The sequence below is a fragment of the Fonsecaea monophora genome (genome assembly GCF_001642475.1).
Source record: "Fonsecaea monophora strain CBS 269.37 chromosome Unknown Scaff2, whole genome shotgun sequence".
Lineage (NCBI taxonomy): Eukaryota > Fungi > Ascomycota > Eurotiomycetes > Chaetothyriales > Herpotrichiellaceae > Fonsecaea > Fonsecaea monophora.
Genome location: NW_019173933.1, coordinates 62041 through 81325, shown reverse-complemented (window position 1 = coordinate 81325; position 19285 = coordinate 62041). Strand labels below are relative to the sequence as shown.

Genomic DNA, 19285 nt, shown 5'->3' with positions numbered 1-19285 from the left:
ATAAGCGCTGTTGTTGTCTACCATGGTAAGTGTGTCATCCTACTGGCCGTTCGTACGTGGCCACGACTCGATCGAACCATGTGGATCCGCTGGGGTAAGCCCAGTTGCTGTAGAGGAATGTGCGGAAAATGCGACGGTAGTCTTTCCAGCTGATTGAAGTGGTCCAGCCCTTGTCCCTCGAGACGTTGACATGGTCGGCAAGGCGGTGCTGATACCAAATCGATTTGGGCGACACGTCCTTCCGTTCTTCTTCAAAAGCCCCCAGGAAGTAGAGCCACGCGTGCGCCTCGTGGTACTGCCGTTTTTCATCGTCGCTGGCAACAATCAAGACCTGGTTCATGACAGCTCTCAAATGTCTCAGGATCTCAGGCGAGGAGTCCCGAATGTCCTTGCCGTTGATTTTTGTCTCGTGGCCCAAGACGCGGACGTAGTACAGTAGTCCCAGCGCCAGCGCAATCTGCGTCAGCCTTTGGGCAGGTTTAAGAGCTGGCCGCGTCCTCTTTTGATGCGAGGACGAACGATTACCACCTCGGAGATCGAAGTAGATCTGGAGAAGTTTCGACATGGTGTACTCACTCTGCGTCGCAAACCAGGCAAACGCAAGCTGTCTGTGCTCCAGCGGACCCCATGCTGCGTCAGGCACTTGCATTCCGTCTTCGCAGTATGCGGCCTGGTGGAGCGAGTTGATGAATATCTCCCGCAACTCAGGCAATTCAATTGTAGCATTGATATTCACGTAAGCGGCTTCGGGTATAGGAGGTAGGACATATTCGGCCGTGGCCCATATTGGCTGGACAATCGTTTTGTACCAGTCTGGATCGAAGTAGGTGGGCCGCATAAACTTGGTGGCGTCATCACAATCGGCATTGATAGCTTGTATAATCATCAAGTGGTCGACAACACCGTCATTGAAGCCTTGCATGATGCTTCGAGCTAAGACCTTGCCGTGAACTGATACTGAGGTTTTGTTTTCCGAGAAGACAGCCGCGCGAAACAACCAGAAGACGTGGCTGATGAGGCTTGGCTCTCGCAGCAGGACACTTTGGCCGTCAATGCTGGGCAACTCATCAAGGGACTTTCGTAACAACTGTGAGCTCTTGGTGGTATAGACCAGAGCCTCACGGCTGATTTTGAGTCGATTTTCCTCGGGCATTAGGGGGCCCATATTGCTTAGGAAACTAGCAATACAGGCCATGGCCTGCCCTTCGGAAGTCAAGCTGCTCGCTGCCGTGCCCCAATCTTGTCGAGCCGTCTGCGCGGGTAGCCAAGTGCTATCTTGGAGGACATTGATTGGCCCATGGGAGCTACCGTAGAGGCGACGGAAGAAGGTGTTGTAGTATATACTTGGGTACAGCGCCTCCCGCATGAATGTCAAGCACTGGTTCACAAGTGGTGTGATGACGATGGGTAGCATGGCAAATGGGTCAGAGTTGCCATTGAGCACCAGCGGTGGAGGAGGCGAAAGCTGTCTTTCTTCATTGGATGAAGACTCGGAGTGAGAGCTCACGTTGGAGGTACTTGGACGGTTAGTCTTCCGTCGTAAGTCTAGCCTGTAAAGAGCTTGTTTTCGAGGAACGGGATGTGGAACAGGACGATTCGAAGCATGGTTCGACTTCGCGGTCTTGCTCGCCGCCTGTACAGCGTTGAGGCGACCAATGCGCGCAGCATGTGAGCGACGTTCTTTGGCACTTATGCCAACACCCTCCCCGATCTCGTCTGTCCCCACGTGGAAGACGAACTTGAGGTCATCATCGGCCATGGCAGATTCTGGAATTTGTTGAAGGGCAGGTCACTGTCCCCCCAAGTCATGGATGATTTCATATCAGGGTTGTTGACTGCTGCACAGGTCTGCAAGGCCCACAAGCGTCTCAGTGGGGTATGAAGCATATATGTGCTATCGGAGAGGGGTCCCAACCGGCAGGATGAAGCACCCGATGTTCCCAGGTTAAAAGAAGAGTGTGCAGACTCGGGAGCGCTGGTCGCGCAAGGGCGAGACTCCGGCGAGGAGTTGCGCCATTGTTACCGGATCAGAGCCTATTTGCTTTTTGGCTGTGGCAATTCGCGGCGAACGCGGGTCGTCGTGGGTAAGTGTGATGGTGTTGAAGATTTTTCAACCGGTAGGGATTCGTAGTGTGGGCATGGGCATACATGCATCCGAGCCGTCTGCGCTGCGTGGAATGTTCATAGTGCGGAAGCATAGCTGGGGGATTATGGAATCAAAAGGCTCATTTTCCGACATCTCAGAGAGGGAGGTGGGCATAGGTTCAGTTCTCACAGTCTTCCATGATAAAGTTGAAATAGAAGAGATCATTGGGCAGAACGAGTAACTCGTGAAATACTCGACCAATCAAGCGCCACCATCGACATCACTTTGTTTGCAGGCTCGGCGCGTTTCTGCCAAACGCCCGAGGCGGCATCTTGTTGACAAGTCGGTCCCTTTCAAGTCGTCCTCGCTACCTTGTAAACAACTCACCCGAGTTCGAGTACAACAGTGCACAACTATCACGTCTATCATGACTTCGTCCGACAGAGGCTATTCTCGGTCTACGCTGCGAAAGATCCTCAAAGCCCACTCCAGGAAGAGGGTGGCCACAGAAGTCGATCCATTGGTCTACCTCAACTACATTCTGTTCATGGAGGAGTTTGTCCCACTGGTACCTCTACGAAAATCTAACAGCTAACACTGGAATTTGGTGCAGGCTTATGCAGACTGCGACTCGCAAAGCACTCTCGGACAACAATAAAAATGTCACCGCGAAAGACATCAGGAAAGCCACTATAGTACGCAACGAGCCTTGTGGAAGCTGGGAAAATGCGAGACAGAGCACTGATCGTTGTGGTAGACAACTTTACGTCGATTCAAAGGTTGAACCGCCAAATCCAGGGCGACAGCACAACACTCTCGAGATAACACACAGTGGTTACATCCTGCACTCCCGTCATCTTCGAACCCAATGGGACGAGAACCCTCAAGATCTGCCGCGCAAGAGGATATGAAGAAGGTGAACAGAGACCAGGAAGGGTCAAGAAGCGAAATGGAAGACAAGCCCAGTGAGGCATAAGCGGGGGAGTTGGTGGAGGACCCAGACACATCTGCAGTGTCACGAATCTCGTGAACATAATGGTCCGCCGAAAGAAAACAGCCCACGCTCTAGGCAGGCTCTGTCTGCGAACCTAACCCGGATCCTACCTGCAAGTAGGTATCCTCGGGCGTGCGACGGAAAGACTGGTTTTGGTTGCGATTCTCTTCAGCTGCTAAGCCATTGAAGAGGTATACTGTCCTAGGCGCCTGGGTAGCCTGTCCTACGGGTACCGACTGCTCAAATTGGGTCAGCCCAGACCAAGACCGATCACCCAGCTCCCCGGCTCTAAGAAGAATGAGTCACAACGTTGCTGTCGGACGCTCTGTGAGCTAACCAGGCACGTAGGATAGGGCGTGTCTACCTCGTATACACGCTTTTGGCGTGAACATAGAGACGTATGACTCACCCCATACCATTGAAAAGTCATAATTGAAAGACATAGAACACCTGGAAACCATGTACAGATCACTTGTAAACTACGAGGTACAGCCTCATCTCGTAGGAAAAGACTCTGGAGCCTCGTGAATGCGCAGCCTGATCGAATAGTTCGGAGACTGTTGCTTGGCGGATCTCGGACTTATTTGATTTGATTTCGTTTTTGTCAAGAGCCTCACGCGAGCACGTTGCAAACCGTCCAAATTCTCATTACCTCCTTGACTACAGCTTCATTACTCCATCCAAGCTCATACCCTAACCTCACGTCTTCTCAACACATCATCTGACTCCTGCGCTTGGTCCATCTCGCTTGAACAACCACCTGTCACACTCCAGGCATTCCTCTCTCCAGTCCCGCATCTTGATTTCCAATCCAAGACTGCCTAACCAATATGTCGACCGCTGGCACTGTTCCCGTTGAGTCCAAGACTGCAAAGAAGCGCAAAGCCAAAGGCGAAGCTGCGACCACGAACGGTGGTACCGTGACACCAACTGTCGAAACTGCAGTCTCCGCCAGCGAAATGAATCCTACTACGAATGGTGTGGATTCCCACGCCGACAGTCCCTTCATCAAAGACCTGTTAAAGTAGTTGCCCTAACATTGCACGAGATGAAGACATGCTGACCATGCTCAATCAGGAATATCCGCAACTTGAACAAGAAGATTGCTGCCTCTGCAAAGGCTGATGCCGTCATCAGTGAAAACCCAAACGTCTCCCTCGATGACCTTGTTGCACAAAAGAAGCTCAACGCCGATCAGAAAGCTCAGATCCTGAAGAAGCCTGCCCTGCAAAACCAGGTCACCCAGCTTGAAGAACAGCTCTCCCACTTCCGCGCTTTCGCTCAAGAACTTGAAGACAAGGCCCTCAAAGAGAAGTCAAAGTTGATAGAAGCACACGAGGCTGAGATTGCCAGAGTCAAGGAGAATGCTCTACAAGAGATTGAGGAAATCAAAGCAAAGGCCGTCGAGGATGGGCTACGAGTTATTACACACTTTCTACACTCCGCCGCGTCAAAACGTCAGTCCGAGGAAGCCGATACTGATGAGGGTCGTGCCTTTGAGGGCGCTTTACTATTGGTCTATCAAGGCAACGAATCTTCACTCTCAACGCTGCAGAAGCTGGTCTATGGCACAGAAGACAAAGTCACTGATGTTCATGGTGAGCTTCTCGAGTTCACGTACGCACAGATCAAAGAGTCTTCCTTGCAGAGTGCACCAGATGTGGTGCAAAGTACAGAGCCAGAAATCGGAGAGGAGGCCGAAGCAAAAGAAGATGCCACTGCCACAGCTGAATCGGGGATCGATAACACGATAGCAAATGCTGGTCTGACTGAACTTGACGATGCTGCTGCTATCCAGACCCAGACCATCGTCAACGACATTGCAGAACCTGAGATTACTCCCTCTGTCCCAGAACAGTCCACGACTGGTGAAGAAGCTGCCAACGCAGTCGGCGAGGCATGGGACCCGCAGGCATCCATAGTGACCGATACCAGTGCGACTAACGAAGAATGGGTCCAGGTGCCTCGTGTTCCTGCAGAGACTGAGACAGGACTTGCAGCGACTCCCGCCGCAATCCAATCCAACAGCTGGGCTGAAGAGGTAGGCGCCGCTGTTGCCACTCCTGAGGAGAAGCCCGCACAGGAGAACGATGGATTCGAGCAGGTACGCCGTGAGCGGGGTCGTGGACGTGGTGCGCGTGGTGGACGCGGCGAGTTTAGAGGACGCGGTCGCGGAGGGCGTGGAGATGGCCATCGTGGCGGAGGTGGTCGGGGAGGACCACGAGGCGGTCGTGGTGGAGGTGCTCCTCGGGGCGAAAGCAAGAGCTAAATGTCTCGTCGATTCTCCTCCTTGCTTGCTTCATCCTGTGAGAGACATGCAGGCTTGGGGCGAAGAGTCCCATGCGGGATTTACGCGACCTTTTCGTTTCTTGAATCTCACGGCCAGGATTGTTTTTCGTCTCGCCTCAGGGGGTGGGAATGGGCACGGGTGAAGTTGACATGCAACGTCTTTTCTCCATCTAGCGATATCGATTCCAGCATTGCATGAAGCGTTTGAAACATGGAAAAAAGGAAGATGTGCCAGAGGGTATGAAACAACAGCAGAAAGAACTGTGGAATATGTGAGAGTAATGGAATCAAAAAGGGTGGGGAAATCTTGAGGAAGCATGGACTGGACTTCGACTTCCCCTATGTTTGTCATGTACACTACCTAGGGTCTGATGAGCGCTGTTTTTCCTGTTGACGAAAAGCCCGTCATTCACAGTATGTTGAAACAGGTGATGGGAGCTATCAATCAGGGAGGGGAGGATGTGCGTGTGCGTGTGTTTGCTTTTGCAAACTTCAGAGAGTGAGAGAAAGGAGCTTGGAAATGAAAGAATGGAGAGGAAGAAAAATCACGAAGGAAAAAGGAGCAGAAAATGGTGAACCGAGTTGGGAGGGAACGTTATGCTCCAGTAGCTGTGTCTGTAGATGGCTATCTGCGCTCGATAATGTCAATTGACAATCCCCCTCTAGTACCTTCGGATCAACAGCAGATCTTGCGATGAAATAGGATTCCCATCGACATGCTAGAATTGACCTAGCAGTCATGGCCGAGTCATGGTGTCGCCCTTGGAAGTTGAAAGCTCTCTTAACACACGCATTTCCTGCAAAGGATTGTCGCTCCGCCTCGATTCTGGGATATACAATTCATCCACAAGTGGCTTCTTTCGGACCATACAAGAAGATTGAGACCCTGTTAAAGTCCGTCTTCTCCATTAGTGTCGGGCTACCCAACCGAAGTCCTCTCAAAAGGGCATTCTCAAGAGGTCCAGCTCGGGTCCAGGGAATCAGAATAACGGATCACACATAGGCTGATGTCGAGGCTTTTTTTTTTCTCACGACGGAGGCATATCGTATGCCAGATCCTGCACGCGCACGATGCCGCTGCCCCATCCCATGGCCGCGACGCCGGCACAGGCTGCATTGGGGTTCCATGCGAGTGCAGTAACGGCTTGCTCTTCTTCAAAGACGGCCTCACCGGCTCCTGTGCCTCCGGCGGGGGTCTTTCGAGGCCTCGACGACTTCTTCACGGTGGGTAGCGAATAGGCGACTTCGATTTTTTCCGGCTTGAAGCCCTCGTGGAAGCGGGATACGCCTGGGCGGGTGTCGTGCCCGTGGTAGAGGTCGGTTGTTGCTTCTTCCTCTTTCCCTGCTTCGCTTGAGTTGGCAACTGATGGTGATGACGGGTTGGTTTCTCTGTATTGCTCCTCTGCCGTGAGCGGTCGCCAATCATACTCGCAGATCTTTTGCAGGTATGCGCCCACGGCCTTTTTGGGGTCCGTTTTGCGGTAAGGGAGCACCTTTCGGAGATAGTTCGTCGCCAGGACTTGACCCTTGGCGTTGCCGACGAGAATGCACGGGTGCCATTGGGAACCAGCCAGGGCCGTCGTAGCTCCCGTGTCATGCGGGAGTTTCGCAATCTTGGACAGATTCGGGAACTGCCGGATGTGGTGGCAGACCAGGAACGTCGCGGCGTTCCTCTCTACCTGTGTGTTTCCGCTCCGGTCGAGAACTGCAATGAAGGAGCGTGTGAAAGGAGCGTATATCAGATCTCGCGTTGGGAAGCTAGGACGAGGGACGTGCACTTGGTCATGTTCTGGGCTTCGCAGGTCTGTCAGAGCAAGGTCACCTGAAGCCGAAGTGCTGGCCAGGAACGTGGATTGCGCACCAGGCGCTCCCGCGCAGACCGAAAGAACGTACGTGTGGTGGAGCCGTTGTTTCATGTAGCACTTCGGGAGACCCTCTTGACTCTGCAGTTCGGTCAAATCGAAGCAATAGAGAAACCCATCGGCGGTGCCAAGTAGGAAATTCGTAGGGTCGGCGAATTCCAGCGTAGTGAAGATAGTGTCTGCAGGAGGGGGAATATCGAAGCCAGCCCTTTCGACTCGGAGAGTGACTGGGATCCCCTTTTTGCGATCTTTGGGACGCGGCACGGCAATAATGCGAGCATGACCGTCGCTTGAGACAGCCGCAAGAAGACCGATAGTTGGATTAACGGAGTTCGTCTGGTTCGTGTCGTCAGCTGGTTCAAGTTGACACCACTTGAGCTGCCGAATATTGCCCCATTCGGTACCAATCACCATCACCAAGCTCGGCTCCTCGTCTATTGCCAGGTTTCGGATTTTTTCAATATCGGTTGGTCTGGTATGAAAGGCCCAGATTTGTATGCTGGTTGGATAAGCAGGCGAGGGATGAAAAGCCGGACGTTCACGTTCTTTCTCGTAGGGGACCATTCGCCTCTGGGACGAGGTGCATTTGACAGCCACAGCAAGGTACTGCACGGAATGGGTGTTTCCCACAGCCCACGCGAGACACTGTACTTTCTCTCCGACATTTATGAGCCAGGCTTGATGATAACTCGCTTGGGCGGGCTGTTCTCCGGTGTGCGAGGTCTCAACGCCCTCGGTCGTACCGTCATCCAGCCACGCTTTTCCTGTGTCCAACGAGGACAGATAATCAATACCAAACTTATTTTGCTTACCCCACGGCCCAAGAACAACTGAATGCTCTGGAACTCGATGGAGCAGGTACTTCTCATGAATAGCCTCCAGGTCAATTACCTTCAAAACTTGACGGGTATGGACCGTCTCAAACAACGACTCCACCGCGAAGGCATCTTCTTTTTCTCGGGGTGATTCCTCATTACTCCCATTGTTGCTTTCCTCGAAATCGTCTATCTGTTGAATGGCAGTGAACAGCGTTTGGCGGGTAGGGACCGTGATGTCCTGTCCCTTGAGCCAAGTATCCCTGGCGGTCAGAACCTCAAACAGGTCGTCAATCTCGGGACCAAAGATTTTAGCATATGCTGCTCTCTTTCCAAGTTGAGAGGGAGGCTGTAAGCCACGCGAGCGGGTCAGTTCAGCCGCAGGTGCAGAACGCGGGCGTGACGGCTGACCTCGTCGTTTACGGCTTGGTATATTCTCGTCGGACGTCGAATGCACATTCCCATCTTCATCATTTCCTTGATCTGGTGTCTCAACATCTGACGATTGTATCGAGGCAACAGAGGCAAGAGATGCGTCGTCTTCTTCCTGGGCGGATACATGCTTCGCCGCGTCGCCCTCGTCCGAGTCCGACGGTATCGACTCCTCAGCAGGGGACGAACCAGATGACTCGGAGTCGGCCCGCAGACGACGTAAAGTGTCCTTGTCCCAGCCGCCGTTGGCATATCGCGGGTTGACCTTGCGTTGACGACCGGAGCGACGAGGCTCTGGCATTTTACCGTGGGTGGGTAAGAGTCGAGCTTAGCTGAATCTTGTGGGATAGCCGCATAACTCCAGCGCATAATTTCGCCAACAACTCTGCAAACTACCCAACAAGTCGGTGTTCACTGACATCAGGCTGCTGGGACGGTGCGTTCTTGAGGTATTAACTGGGTGGCGTTTCATTTGCGCCAGACAAGTCAAGCCGTTGGGGTTGCCGTAGCTTCACGGGACGACACCGACAGTCTTCCCCTTGCCCTTCTGGGTATTTTTTGGAAGCAGAGGCTTAGTGGTAGCTTGCTCGCACAATTGAGTGACTGGTGGATATGTGAATGTCAACTACTTCATCCAAGACAAAGGGGCATCTCATAGTGGGAAGGTGAGGCGACATCTGCTAAAGCGGCGGCTATATAACCGCGGTATTCACAACTCAGAACGACTCGCTATGCGATGACAGACATAAAGCGGCGTCCATTTGGATAATTTATGGTTAGCGTGCACACTGTGATTATCATTTGGTTCTCGATCCTGAGTTTCAACGAACCAACCTCACCATCATGATCACCACCATGTTCTCGTCACAGTCTCATCATCTGCCGGGATGTTAGTCAACAGCAGCTCGAGCAAAGACCTATCGGCAGTCCACCAAACCCATCAAACCATCTCGGATGCACACTTGAGATGGCTGGTTCATTGACAGACCAGCTAAACCCTTGTCTCCGTCTTTGTTCCCTTCAGCTTCTGGCGACAAACGTGACTCTCTAGAATGTGGCTTGCGTGCTTGTCTGCGCATTCACAGCTCCATTTCCAAACATTGTCTTGCTTGACATCATGTCCCTAGCGGAGTCGAGGTAATGTCGTCCCAAATGTCACAACGAACACCTATCTGCGCTTCAGTCTGGGGTCTTTCAGTGTGTCAGATATGTCTTGGATATGCACGGGCTTCCATAAGTATCTCCCCTGCAAGCTCTTCCACTTGTCTCCCTGCAGCCTGCACATCAACCTCGTTTCTCATCAAGTTCTGCCACATTGACGGTTGGTCTCCGCCCTCCCACTGCTGTCTGGCCAGAGTCGGTTTTGAACTTGGGCCAGGCTTTGTCATTGCGTCATAGACATCCCACAAAGCCTCCCACATGTAAAAGCGAGCCCTCAGGGCTTTGGACAATCGATCGAGTGCTTCGCACAGCTGGCGGGCTCGTTTGCAGATGCGGCCGGCAACAGGTGACAAGCTCGCAATTTGGCCCGGAGAAGGACTTGCGAGGCCGATCGGAGGGTTTTGGTGACGATGGTCTTTCTCGGAATTGGAGTTTACTGTTCGTCCATGGGAAGCAGCATTCATTTGCAAGGGTCCATATCGTTCTCCTGCAACATTTTTGACCATGTCAGACAACACCTGCCAGCGGTCTATCTCCTGCTGAATGACCGTAGAGCCTTGGCTTTGCTTTTCCACCTCGTCTCTGATGGTCGCGTACTGGGTCTCGGCGATTCGCACCTTTACCATTACCTTGGCCAGGTGTTCAGTGCGGTTAAGGTTATCAAAGGTGGCTAGAAGCTGCTGAAGAGAGTCCGACTCAGAGAGCGCGGGATTGTTGAAGTTGGCGGCTACCGAACCACTGCTGTCATCGTCGGGGAGGGTGATTGGGTTTGATCTCGAACCTTGGTGGTGAAGCTTTGGACGCTTTGAGGGTTGAACGGACGCCATCTTCGGACTGCTATCTGGAGAGGTTTACGAAGACACGGAGAAGGGGAGGTAGACAGAGCCTGAAGAATTCTGAAGGAAGTGGTCTTGTTGAATCTCAAGTCGTGGTTGTTGTCAGGGGCCCGATCGATCGAGGTGAATGGTGGTGGAGAGAGCAGTTCAGAAGAGGTAAGTTCACCCTTGTCTTTTCTCGAGCCTGCGTAGTTAGTCAGGTTGCAGACAGTGAAGACAAGGTGCGGCAGAGGTAGATGGAGCAGAGATCGATTCCCCCGTTCTGGTCGCTCGCTCTCTGGAGATGAAACGTTGTGGTATACCGACGGACTCGTGGTTTAAAGAAGGAATGTTATTCAATTGAAATCGATCCGAGTTTGTTTGCCTCGTCAACACGGCTCCATTATACATCAAAAGTGTCGCGAGCAACAGTAATAGAAAAGATAAAAGATGTTACTTTCATATCCCGCTATGTAGAGGGTCTCTCTTGTGCCCAGATATGCAATGGTTGCAAGTCAGATGCGAACCCACTGAACTGTGGTTTATTCAGTTTTCAAGGATCCGCTCGTTGGGAACAAACCAAATTTGAACCTTGCAGTAAGAAACCCGTGGTTTGGCAGGCTGTCATCAAACGTCGAGAGGAGGAAAATACAGTCTTTTTACGACAAAACAAAAGTTCATCCGTCCCGTGCTGCTGTTTACTTGTTCCGATGCTTCTCAGGTCTGGTAGGATCTCCACGTTCGTGTGCGATAGTCAAATGCCCATCTTACATTGTCGACGTGCTGAAATAGTAGTTACTCCATAGATACTCGTATTCTTCGATTATTCCCCCAAGCAGATCCAGGATGGGTTTGCCCTTCAAAGACGCTGCAGCACCATGCACCCAGACTTTGGTGATGTTCTCGTAAAATGCGCCTCGCATGCCCCACCACGCGAGCTGCCACCCACGCTTCTTCAACTCTTCGCGTTCCAATGCCGAGAGACCGGATCGCGCACCCCCTGGAACTCTTGCCGCCAGGTCCCTCTTCGCGAGTTGGCGGGAAAGGTATTCAATTGAGATCCCCACCAGCCATGGGGTCCAATTGCGCTTCCATTTGTTCCCTTCATAGCCGTAGGTGCGTGCAACGCGTTGCATAAGCAGCGCGTAGATCAGAGGCCGCAATATATACATAACCTCGGCAGCTTGGCCACGGAGAGTGGTCAGTTGGTGGAGCAGTTGCTTGGCGGGTTTGACGTCGTCGGCAGTGAGGACGTGATTGAGGAGGTAAGACGAGACGGTGTCCGGGGATGGTAGAGTAGGCAGAGTAAATCCTGTACGAGGCATGCTATATGGCTCCGTGGTAGACAAGGACGATGGGGCGTGTTTACCGGAATCGGAGAGCGGCGGCGTAGGGACTCCCGCATCTCCCAAAGCATCTTTGACATCGAAATTGTCGTTCAAGTCGTCCAGGGAAAACTCTTCGTCTTGTTCTTCCGCTTCGACCGGCGCAAAGTCTTCTCTCAACGGCAAGGATGGGGTGACGGTGGGACGCAGATTGGTGATGCGCATTAACAACAAACGACAAATGGCCTTGAAAGATTCCAGTAACACCACCACACGCCACTTGGCTTTCTCACCCCCTCGGCGCCTGGCAATCATTTCCCATAGCAGCTCGGTGTATTGCGCAATCTTCAAGACCGTTGCGATCTTATTATACAGGGACGAGGACGAAGTCCAGAATATCGTGTAACGAGCATGGAGAGATGGCTTCGGCCTCTGCAGTTTGAGGTTTTTAATTTTGAGAACGGAAGGAGTAAGCGCCAGCGATGCCGCGCGATTCTTCAGGAGATGGTCGTGATAAATGGATAAGAGTTGAACGAAAGTATGGACTGATTCGGAGGCGAGTTCGGTGTCATGGAACCGGGCTCCGGGTAGGAGATACGTCAATGACCGCAGGCTGCTCTCAATGGTGGAGACTGAGGAGGAATTTGTAGTGACATAGTTGGAATAACTGGAGGGAAGGTTTATGGCTGCTTTGGTCAAATCGACGGATGCGCTGGAAAGGGAGTGGATGGTCGCGTGGACGGTCCGGCGCACTGCTGACGTAGCAGAGGAGGCCATGATGCGATCGCACAGGCGATCGTAGACGGTAGAGAAGAGATAGCCGGGGGTTACATCCAGCAGCAGCCGCCTTCAGGGCGAAGAAGACAAAAAAGAAGTGAAGCAGGACGTTATCGGAGGGGGTATGGATGATGGGATGATGGCTGGTGGAATGTCAAGATGGACACATGGATGAAGGGGCCAGCGCAGGCGCGCCAAGGGAATACCAACGCTGATTGGATGGGGGAATAAGCCTCGGCATCACGATTCTCGTTCGTCACTTTCCGTGCAACCAAGATCAAGACGTACCATGGTTGAACTCGCCTATCATGTCTTGCAAATGCATATGCTGGGATACATAGGAAGAAGTCTCAGTACTGTTAGATAGCTGGCAGAGAGTGTGGCTGTGACTGTGGCTGAAGCTGATCAATATGCCCGTCCATTATCGGGCATAGATAGACGGGGATAATAATATGGCCTTTTGACAATTTCCCATTACGAAATGGCCCCCATGCGGAAACTGACCGTAATAATGTGAGACAAAGGCTTCCTTCGTCACATCGAGATCAATGCTGACGAGGCTGGCTCACCATGCCAACCTTGCCAGCTTCCTGGTGAACCTGAGTTGTTTCCCACCATCAAATTGGGGATTGTCCCGCCATGCTTGCCTATCTCGTGCCGGTTGTGTCTTCCAGTTGTATGTGACAAAAGCAGACCGAATATAAAAGACTAACATTACAACAACTGTGAAAATCGATTCCGAAAGATCAGATCATCACTAGCTGATGAAACAAGTCGACTTGTCTTGGCCCGGTGCCGGTCCTTCTTCCTCGCACTAGGGTATTTTCTTGTCTCTCACCAGCAGTCTCTTCGTTGCGCTGATGCGCTCCGGTGTGGTGAGCTGTTGAGAAACCCATCACTATCAGCTTCAGGAGGAAACTCGTCAAAGAAGCCCACTACGAGATGCGTCGCGCAAAGAGACCAAAGCGCAACACGGGTCCCTGGTCCTCGCAGCGAATCTTGAACTCTTCATCACCAATCACCACAACAGACATTCACGGATTCCTCGTGGCGGCCATTTCGAACTGGACAGCCGAACCCGACAGTTACACTGAGGTGGAAAAGCGCTCCATCATCGACACGCTCCCGCCCCGATATCGGAAGTACGAACTCGACGTCGAGGGTCGCTTGAAATGCCCGCTCTCGGTGGAATTTATGCTCGACGACCCTTACATCAAGGCCGCCGTGAACAAATTCAAGAGGGACGTGAGTGAGGGATACTACGAAAAGAGCTGGCAGAACCAAGCCAGGAAAGCCATGCAGGAGAGACGAGACGGCAAATTTGACTCGTATTTGCAGCAGCACACGGAGGAGACATTCGGAGACTCGGGTTTGAACAGCCAAGATGAAACCGCTGACGACCATGTCGATGCCGCAGCGGACTCGAGCGATGGGGACTGGGCAGATGGGCCAGATGGACCAAGTGGACGTGGAAGAGGCTCTAAGAAAGGCAGGAATTCACCACAGCCTCGACCTCTACAACAAAGACAAAAAGTCCCGGCTGGAGGCGAGGCGAGTTGATGCGTCGACAAAATCCTGAGATACAGCCGGTCTCCAAATCAATCAAATACACCACGCGGACATTGACTCGGACTGCACTTTACAGACCAGAAATACTCAACTGTGGTTACGGTGGAAAGAGGCACATTCCAAACTCCAGTGTTTTCTCCTCGGCGAAGTTATTCCTTTCTACATGCGTGCCTGCACATCAGAGAGGTCTCTAAGTTGAGATTTGGAAGAAGCGTAGCAAGCACTTACATGCTACAGCCATTCGACAAGTCCCATGCCACAAAGCACATGGAGCGTTGTATTGACTCTGGCAGAGGGGCACCGAGATTCCGGGAGTCAGGGAAACAAGACCAGCCTGAAAGCTTTGACTTGGCTCTCATGCGCAAAAGTGTGTTTAGCGACGAGGGGATTTCTCATTGTGCATCGTTCCTTGGCTTGGTCTTAGGGAGCAACGGCACGCAATGAAGGCCACCACACCATGTAAACCTGGACCCTGACCAAAGTCTTCTGGCACTGTGTGTCTTTTTTCCTTGCGGACGTGTGCGGAAAATGGGTCCTCGCAAAAAGGAGAGGAACAAAAACATGTTAGGTAGCTCTAAAGAGGTTCCTTCTCGGAGGTTGAATCTCTGTTGATAGATTTCTGCAGAAGTCATGGGGGTTCAACCCAAGCTGGTTTCTTTTATCTTGTTTTGCCACCGAAGGAAGAGATCGTATTCAATCCCTCGATGCCTCCTGAATACCCTTCTTTCTCATCGTGGGAATTTGCGATGCCCCCCAACAACAGCAAACAACAACGGAGGTCAACTCACCACCAGGCACGCTTGTCGGTAGATCTAGCAATGAGCCAGTCATTCCAAGACCACAAGCCAGGACGGAGAAGACCAGCGCCACATGACAAGGCCTGGGCTTGTCTCAGTCCACGACGGCTGGAGCGAAAAGTAGTAAATAATCCATAACCTCCCTGTCGAGTGGGGATTCGGACAGAGGGTGTTGTGTTGGCCTGGTTAGACGGAACGAGAACATCCGGCCACACTTCCTCTGCCCGCCTCCGTGAAAGAAAAGCAGCATATGATAAGGTACAAGTGCATATGTCAATTGGAGCTGTCAATTACCTGCGGCTCTCCGCCGTCAGCAGCTAACCGCATGGATTTTGCGTAACATTGTCGCCCCCAGTTGCAGTGTGCGTCGTGCACCTCCTCAAGTTTGGGGGCGTGTCTACCTGCCCAAGGGGAAAACCAAGGTAGTCAGACGTTCAGACGACGATGTAGATTGATGCAAGTAGACAGATGCGTGACAGTGATGAAGTGTCTGTTGTTGTGGACATAGACCATTGGTCAATGCAGAAATGGACAACCAGTGCTTCCCACAACGGGGTTGACCGGGGGTGGCCAGGGGTAGGGTGTTCTTGGATCCAATTTCTGGAAGGGAAGGGCCTTGTACTTACAACGCCTGAAGCCGCTTTTTAGCCACTCTGTACCATATATTTGCATCGGGTCGGCAGATGGTAACACGAGATGTGAGCGCCCAGGCAATGACGCCAGCACCATGCGCACAAGCACCAGCAAAAAAGAGAACAGAAGACATGTTCCTCCGTCTCCTCTCGGATACATTGCATCCATCCATCCCGGGACCTCTCGTAATCTCAGATGATCACATATCAGTACCCCTCTTGACGTGGCTGGCCGAGTTGAGGATGGGAGTCCCGCAGCGTGCAAGTAGTCAAGAAAGTCCACCAAGATTCTGTGGAGCGGGATGACAAACCGGGGGATGCGAAGGAGATTGGGCCGCTTTTTGCAACGTTGTTACAAGTACCTAGTTTGTCTGTTAGGAGGCGAGGCTATTGCGGATGCGCAACGCGACCAAAAGGAAGATACAGCAAGCCAATGACTTCGTGGGCCCGTTTTGGAGAAGACAATTCGACATTGGCGTCAAATCGGAATCCATCCGTTGGGCTCAAGGCGCAATTGCTCACGAAAAGGGCAATGCCCTGCCAGGAGAAGCTAGGCTGAGGACAAACAAGTCTTCGTGCGAGGCACGGAGAAACTGGGTTCAGACTTGCAAGGACTTTGGATCCCGGCCCCGTCTATGATGGGCGGTGATAGTGTCCAAGACGAAGTTCCAGGGTGACTGCGTGGCTCGGGTAGGGGCCAGATTGGCACTTGCAGATTGGCACTTGGCCAGCCTTGGACACGGCGGGGCGTGCATCGGCAGTAATAGTGGTGATGAAATGATGATGGAGACAACAAGGCTGTTGCCCTTGGTGCCCTGTTCCACTCTCGAACTTCGGGCTCTCCTGGCGAAGGAACTAAAGAAAGAAGCGAGAACAGCCAAGTGGAAAGAAGGTGGCACTAGTAAAGATGAGGGTTACAACCCTCTGTCCACCGTGGAAGTCCTATCTCTCTGGCATGTCGTCTCGTTTCGGGATGCACTCGACTCGTTCTTGGTCATTACTGGGAGCACCTAATACTGGCAGTATGGATCCCAATCCAGGCTAGGAGGCGGTGGGACGCTGGGCGGCGTGGCGCCGAGTGGTGCGTTTCTAGAATTCCCGACAGGACGGTCCAATCGAGAATGTAACGGGGCGTTTGGTCGCGGGTTGGGCAGACACGACTGACAAACACACCAACCCCCTCAACCGATTCAGCAAGAGAGCGACGGGCCCAGGATCCAAAGTTAAAATGGACGAACGATGGACATTGAGGGGGCGCTTGATGAACATGGGGCCTGCAGGTGACCCAGCTGGACAAGGCAGGGGTATGTAGCTGATCGAAACATCTTCCCGGAAGCTCCCTTCAAGTAGCTTGTACCAGTAGTGGAGGACAATGGGGTTGGTTGGTGGGTTGGGTGGGTATTCGTATGTCTGTACGAGGTACTCGGTAGAAACTTCGACAACCAACCCAACTGCCAGTTTGTGCCACTTGCTATTCGGCATTTGGATGGGTTGATCATTGCCAAGGGCTGAAGCTTTTGGGTTGCAAACAAAGCCTCGATTCATGCTCCGAGGCAGTCCTTGTTTGCTCTGTTGCCCGGCCCAGATTTCCGTCGCCACAGAGGGACGCCCCGAGCAGTGCCTCGCACCCTTTTTTTGAGTTCGCCAGGACCTGAACGAGGTTCGTGTCGGGTGCATTGGCGACCTGCAAGAGTTGCAACACCTGTTCTCCGCCCAGTGATGAAACAAAAGGCATTGTCATTGTCCTGTCTTCGGCGTTTCCAGGCGCCGACTTTCTGACAAGGAAGACCTGGCTTCGGTCTCAACGGCCAACTGCTTTGCATGCTTGGGCGATTTTGGCACATGACCTCCTAATCTGCTGACTTGCCCATGCAAAAGAAAAAAGGCGGCTCGCCAGAGCAGTATGAAATACGTGTTTGCCCTCAGCAGGTTTGCTTCCAGTCTTTGGCTTTGCGTACGGCCTTGCATTTGCAGATGGGTTCCTCTCAGCTTGTGCGCTGTCATCTCCAGGCTTGTAAGGTTTGGGCCCGGCGACCCTGCAGCAAAAGGTTGTGATGCAAGGCAGCCAACAATCGAACACGTTTTGCCTCTATGATTCATGCCATGCAGCAGGCAGGATCTTTCCCCCCTGGATACCCGAATGTTAATTGTGCGCGTACGTACCTGGCCAACATCAAAGCAGGAATAGTCGGTGAACTCACCGCTTTTCACCGCCTGATAAATTGTTGGCAGAATGATGGCGATGATGGCCCTATTTGCTCATGTCGAAGCTATACAAAGCATACCATAATGACGCATTGTCGTCGGCATCGTCATGTTACAAGTCATGCAGATCCCACACCGTGCGCGTGTTTGTGTGACCTATCCAGTCCAGATCGTTCCGGGGCACACTGACTCGGTTCGTAACACAGTAGCACGTCCCCACTCTTTTCTGCCCCCTGGCTGGCGTGAGAAGGAGGAATGGGGCCGGCTGTAGCGTACCAGTACGGTATCTTTTTTACCCCTTCGTTCGTGCGGGTGATTTACATGTTGATCCCTCCTATGTATGACACCAGAAGAAAAGTGACGCACAGAAGAAGCACTTGGTGTTGTCCGGGTGGAGGATGGGCGCGGTGGGATGGGCTAGGATGGGCCGTCTTGCTGACTGGCTGACTGGCTGGATGGAAGAATGGATGTACTCGGTACTGATCGAGCGCACTATGGACCGTTGGTCCAGCCATGGTCCTTGTCGCTGCTTACAGCACTACCAACTAGTTAGCTAGTGTTTTCCCAGTGGGGGAGCAAGGGGGCTGAGTGGGAGACGAGAGGCTTCTATCCGCTTCACTCTGCAAATCTGGTAAGAGAGAAGGGGAAAAAATGTCTCGCAACATGCCACGACAGCACCAGTGCAGATGGGCGAATGGAAGGGGCCATGAGCCATGCGCCCGCGGACACGGACTTGGAGACACGGGTGTTCCAGCATCCTATATCTTCTCCAGCCCGCGCAGAGCTTTTTCCGCGTTGTTGGAGCTCCGCTATACTCCTCTCTGTCCTAGTGGGATTCCGAGCGCACTCTCTCCCGCCTTCCCCGGACGGCCTAAGAGCTGCGTGGGCGGCGGGATGGCTTGGGATGGGCTTGGACGGGGTGTTTGCTTGCCCTGGCCTGCATTTGAGAGACGGGGTTGGAGACGTTTCGGAGTTTGCTGGGAGGGAAAAACAAGACGAGTGACAATGCGGTGAAGTGAGAGAGGGAGAAAGAAGGAGAAAGGCGAATTTCTTGTCTCTGCCCTTTCGCAGTCTTACCTCCAAACTGCTTCCCAACAACCAACACTTCTACCCTGGACCCGTCGCTCGGCTCTCAACCATCTGCTGTTACAGCCAGCCAGCCATCCGGTCATCCAGCCAGTTCTAAACAATCCACCTCGTTTCCACCCCCTCCAGATCACGGCGTTTCCCTTTTCTGACTAAAAAGTGTAACTGTCGGTCTGCATGGGAACGACCAGGTTGGACGATCCTCGGAAAGAATGGAGATGAAACAAGGAGGCTCGCGACATGGGGTGAGATTCTTGACCTTTTGAGCCAAATATACACCACAGCGACCGCCACACCCAGTTGCCCATTTCGAGACTGGACCTGCGGCGACCTCGGAAATGCTCGTCAGTGAGTCCTGTTTGTGACCATCTCGCCTCTCTCTATATCCCTCGACAGCACTCGACAGCGGGAGGAGCATGTCTTGCATGCTTGTCATCTTG

At 52.7% G+C, this 19285-nt stretch overlaps 7 protein-coding genes across 7 annotated transcripts; 3 read left to right on the top strand and 4 right to left on the bottom strand.

Moving 5' to 3' along the window:
* Positions 1 to 34: 34 nt before the first annotated feature.
* Positions 35 to 1759, bottom strand: AYO21_00411 (hypothetical protein; the record flags this gene model as incomplete). The annotated part of the gene is made up of 1 exon (XM_022650401.1): positions 35 to 1759. One exon carries the CDS (start codon positions 1757 to 1759, stop codon positions 35 to 37), a length of 1725 nt encoding a protein of 574 aa, XP_022517015.1.
* Positions 1760 to 2513: 754 nt separating this feature from the next.
* Positions 2514 to 2997, top strand: AYO21_00410 (hypothetical protein; the record flags this gene model as incomplete). Its single annotated transcript, XM_022650400.1, has 3 exons — positions 2514 to 2641; positions 2700 to 2781; positions 2866 to 2997. 3 exons carry the CDS (start codon positions 2514 to 2516, stop codon positions 2995 to 2997), a joined length of 342 nt encoding a protein of 113 aa, XP_022517014.1.
* A 913-nt stretch (positions 2998 to 3910) lies between these two features.
* On the top strand, positions 3911 to 5349 carry AYO21_00409 (hypothetical protein; the record flags this gene model as incomplete). Its single annotated transcript, XM_022650399.1, has 2 exons — positions 3911 to 4104; positions 4158 to 5349. The coding sequence occupies 2 exons, from the start codon at positions 3911 to 3913 to the stop codon at positions 5347 to 5349; spliced, it is 1386 nt and encodes a 461-aa protein (XP_022517013.1).
* A 1048-nt stretch (positions 5350 to 6397) lies between these two features.
* On the bottom strand, positions 6398 to 8779 carry AYO21_00408 (hypothetical protein; the record flags this gene model as incomplete). Its single annotated transcript, XM_022650398.1, has 1 exon — positions 6398 to 8779. The coding sequence occupies one exon, from the start codon at positions 8777 to 8779 to the stop codon at positions 6398 to 6400; it is 2382 nt and encodes a 793-aa protein (XP_022517012.1).
* A 901-nt stretch (positions 8780 to 9680) lies between these two features.
* Positions 9681 to 10466, bottom strand: AYO21_00407 (hypothetical protein; the record flags this gene model as incomplete). Its single annotated transcript, XM_022650397.1, has 1 exon — positions 9681 to 10466. The coding sequence occupies one exon, from the start codon at positions 10464 to 10466 to the stop codon at positions 9681 to 9683; it is 786 nt and encodes a 261-aa protein (XP_022517011.1).
* A 755-nt stretch (positions 10467 to 11221) lies between these two features.
* AYO21_00406 (hypothetical protein) lies at positions 11222 to 12556 on the bottom strand (the record flags this gene model as incomplete). The annotated part of the gene is made up of 1 exon (XM_022650396.1): positions 11222 to 12556. One exon carries the CDS (start codon positions 12554 to 12556, stop codon positions 11222 to 11224), a length of 1335 nt encoding a protein of 444 aa, XP_022517010.1.
* Positions 12557 to 13498: 942 nt separating this feature from the next.
* Positions 13499 to 14116, top strand: AYO21_00405 (hypothetical protein; the record flags this gene model as incomplete). The annotated part of the gene is made up of 1 exon (XM_022650395.1): positions 13499 to 14116. One exon carries the CDS (start codon positions 13499 to 13501, stop codon positions 14114 to 14116), a length of 618 nt encoding a protein of 205 aa, XP_022517009.1.
* Between the last annotated feature and the right edge of the window lie 5169 nt (positions 14117 to 19285).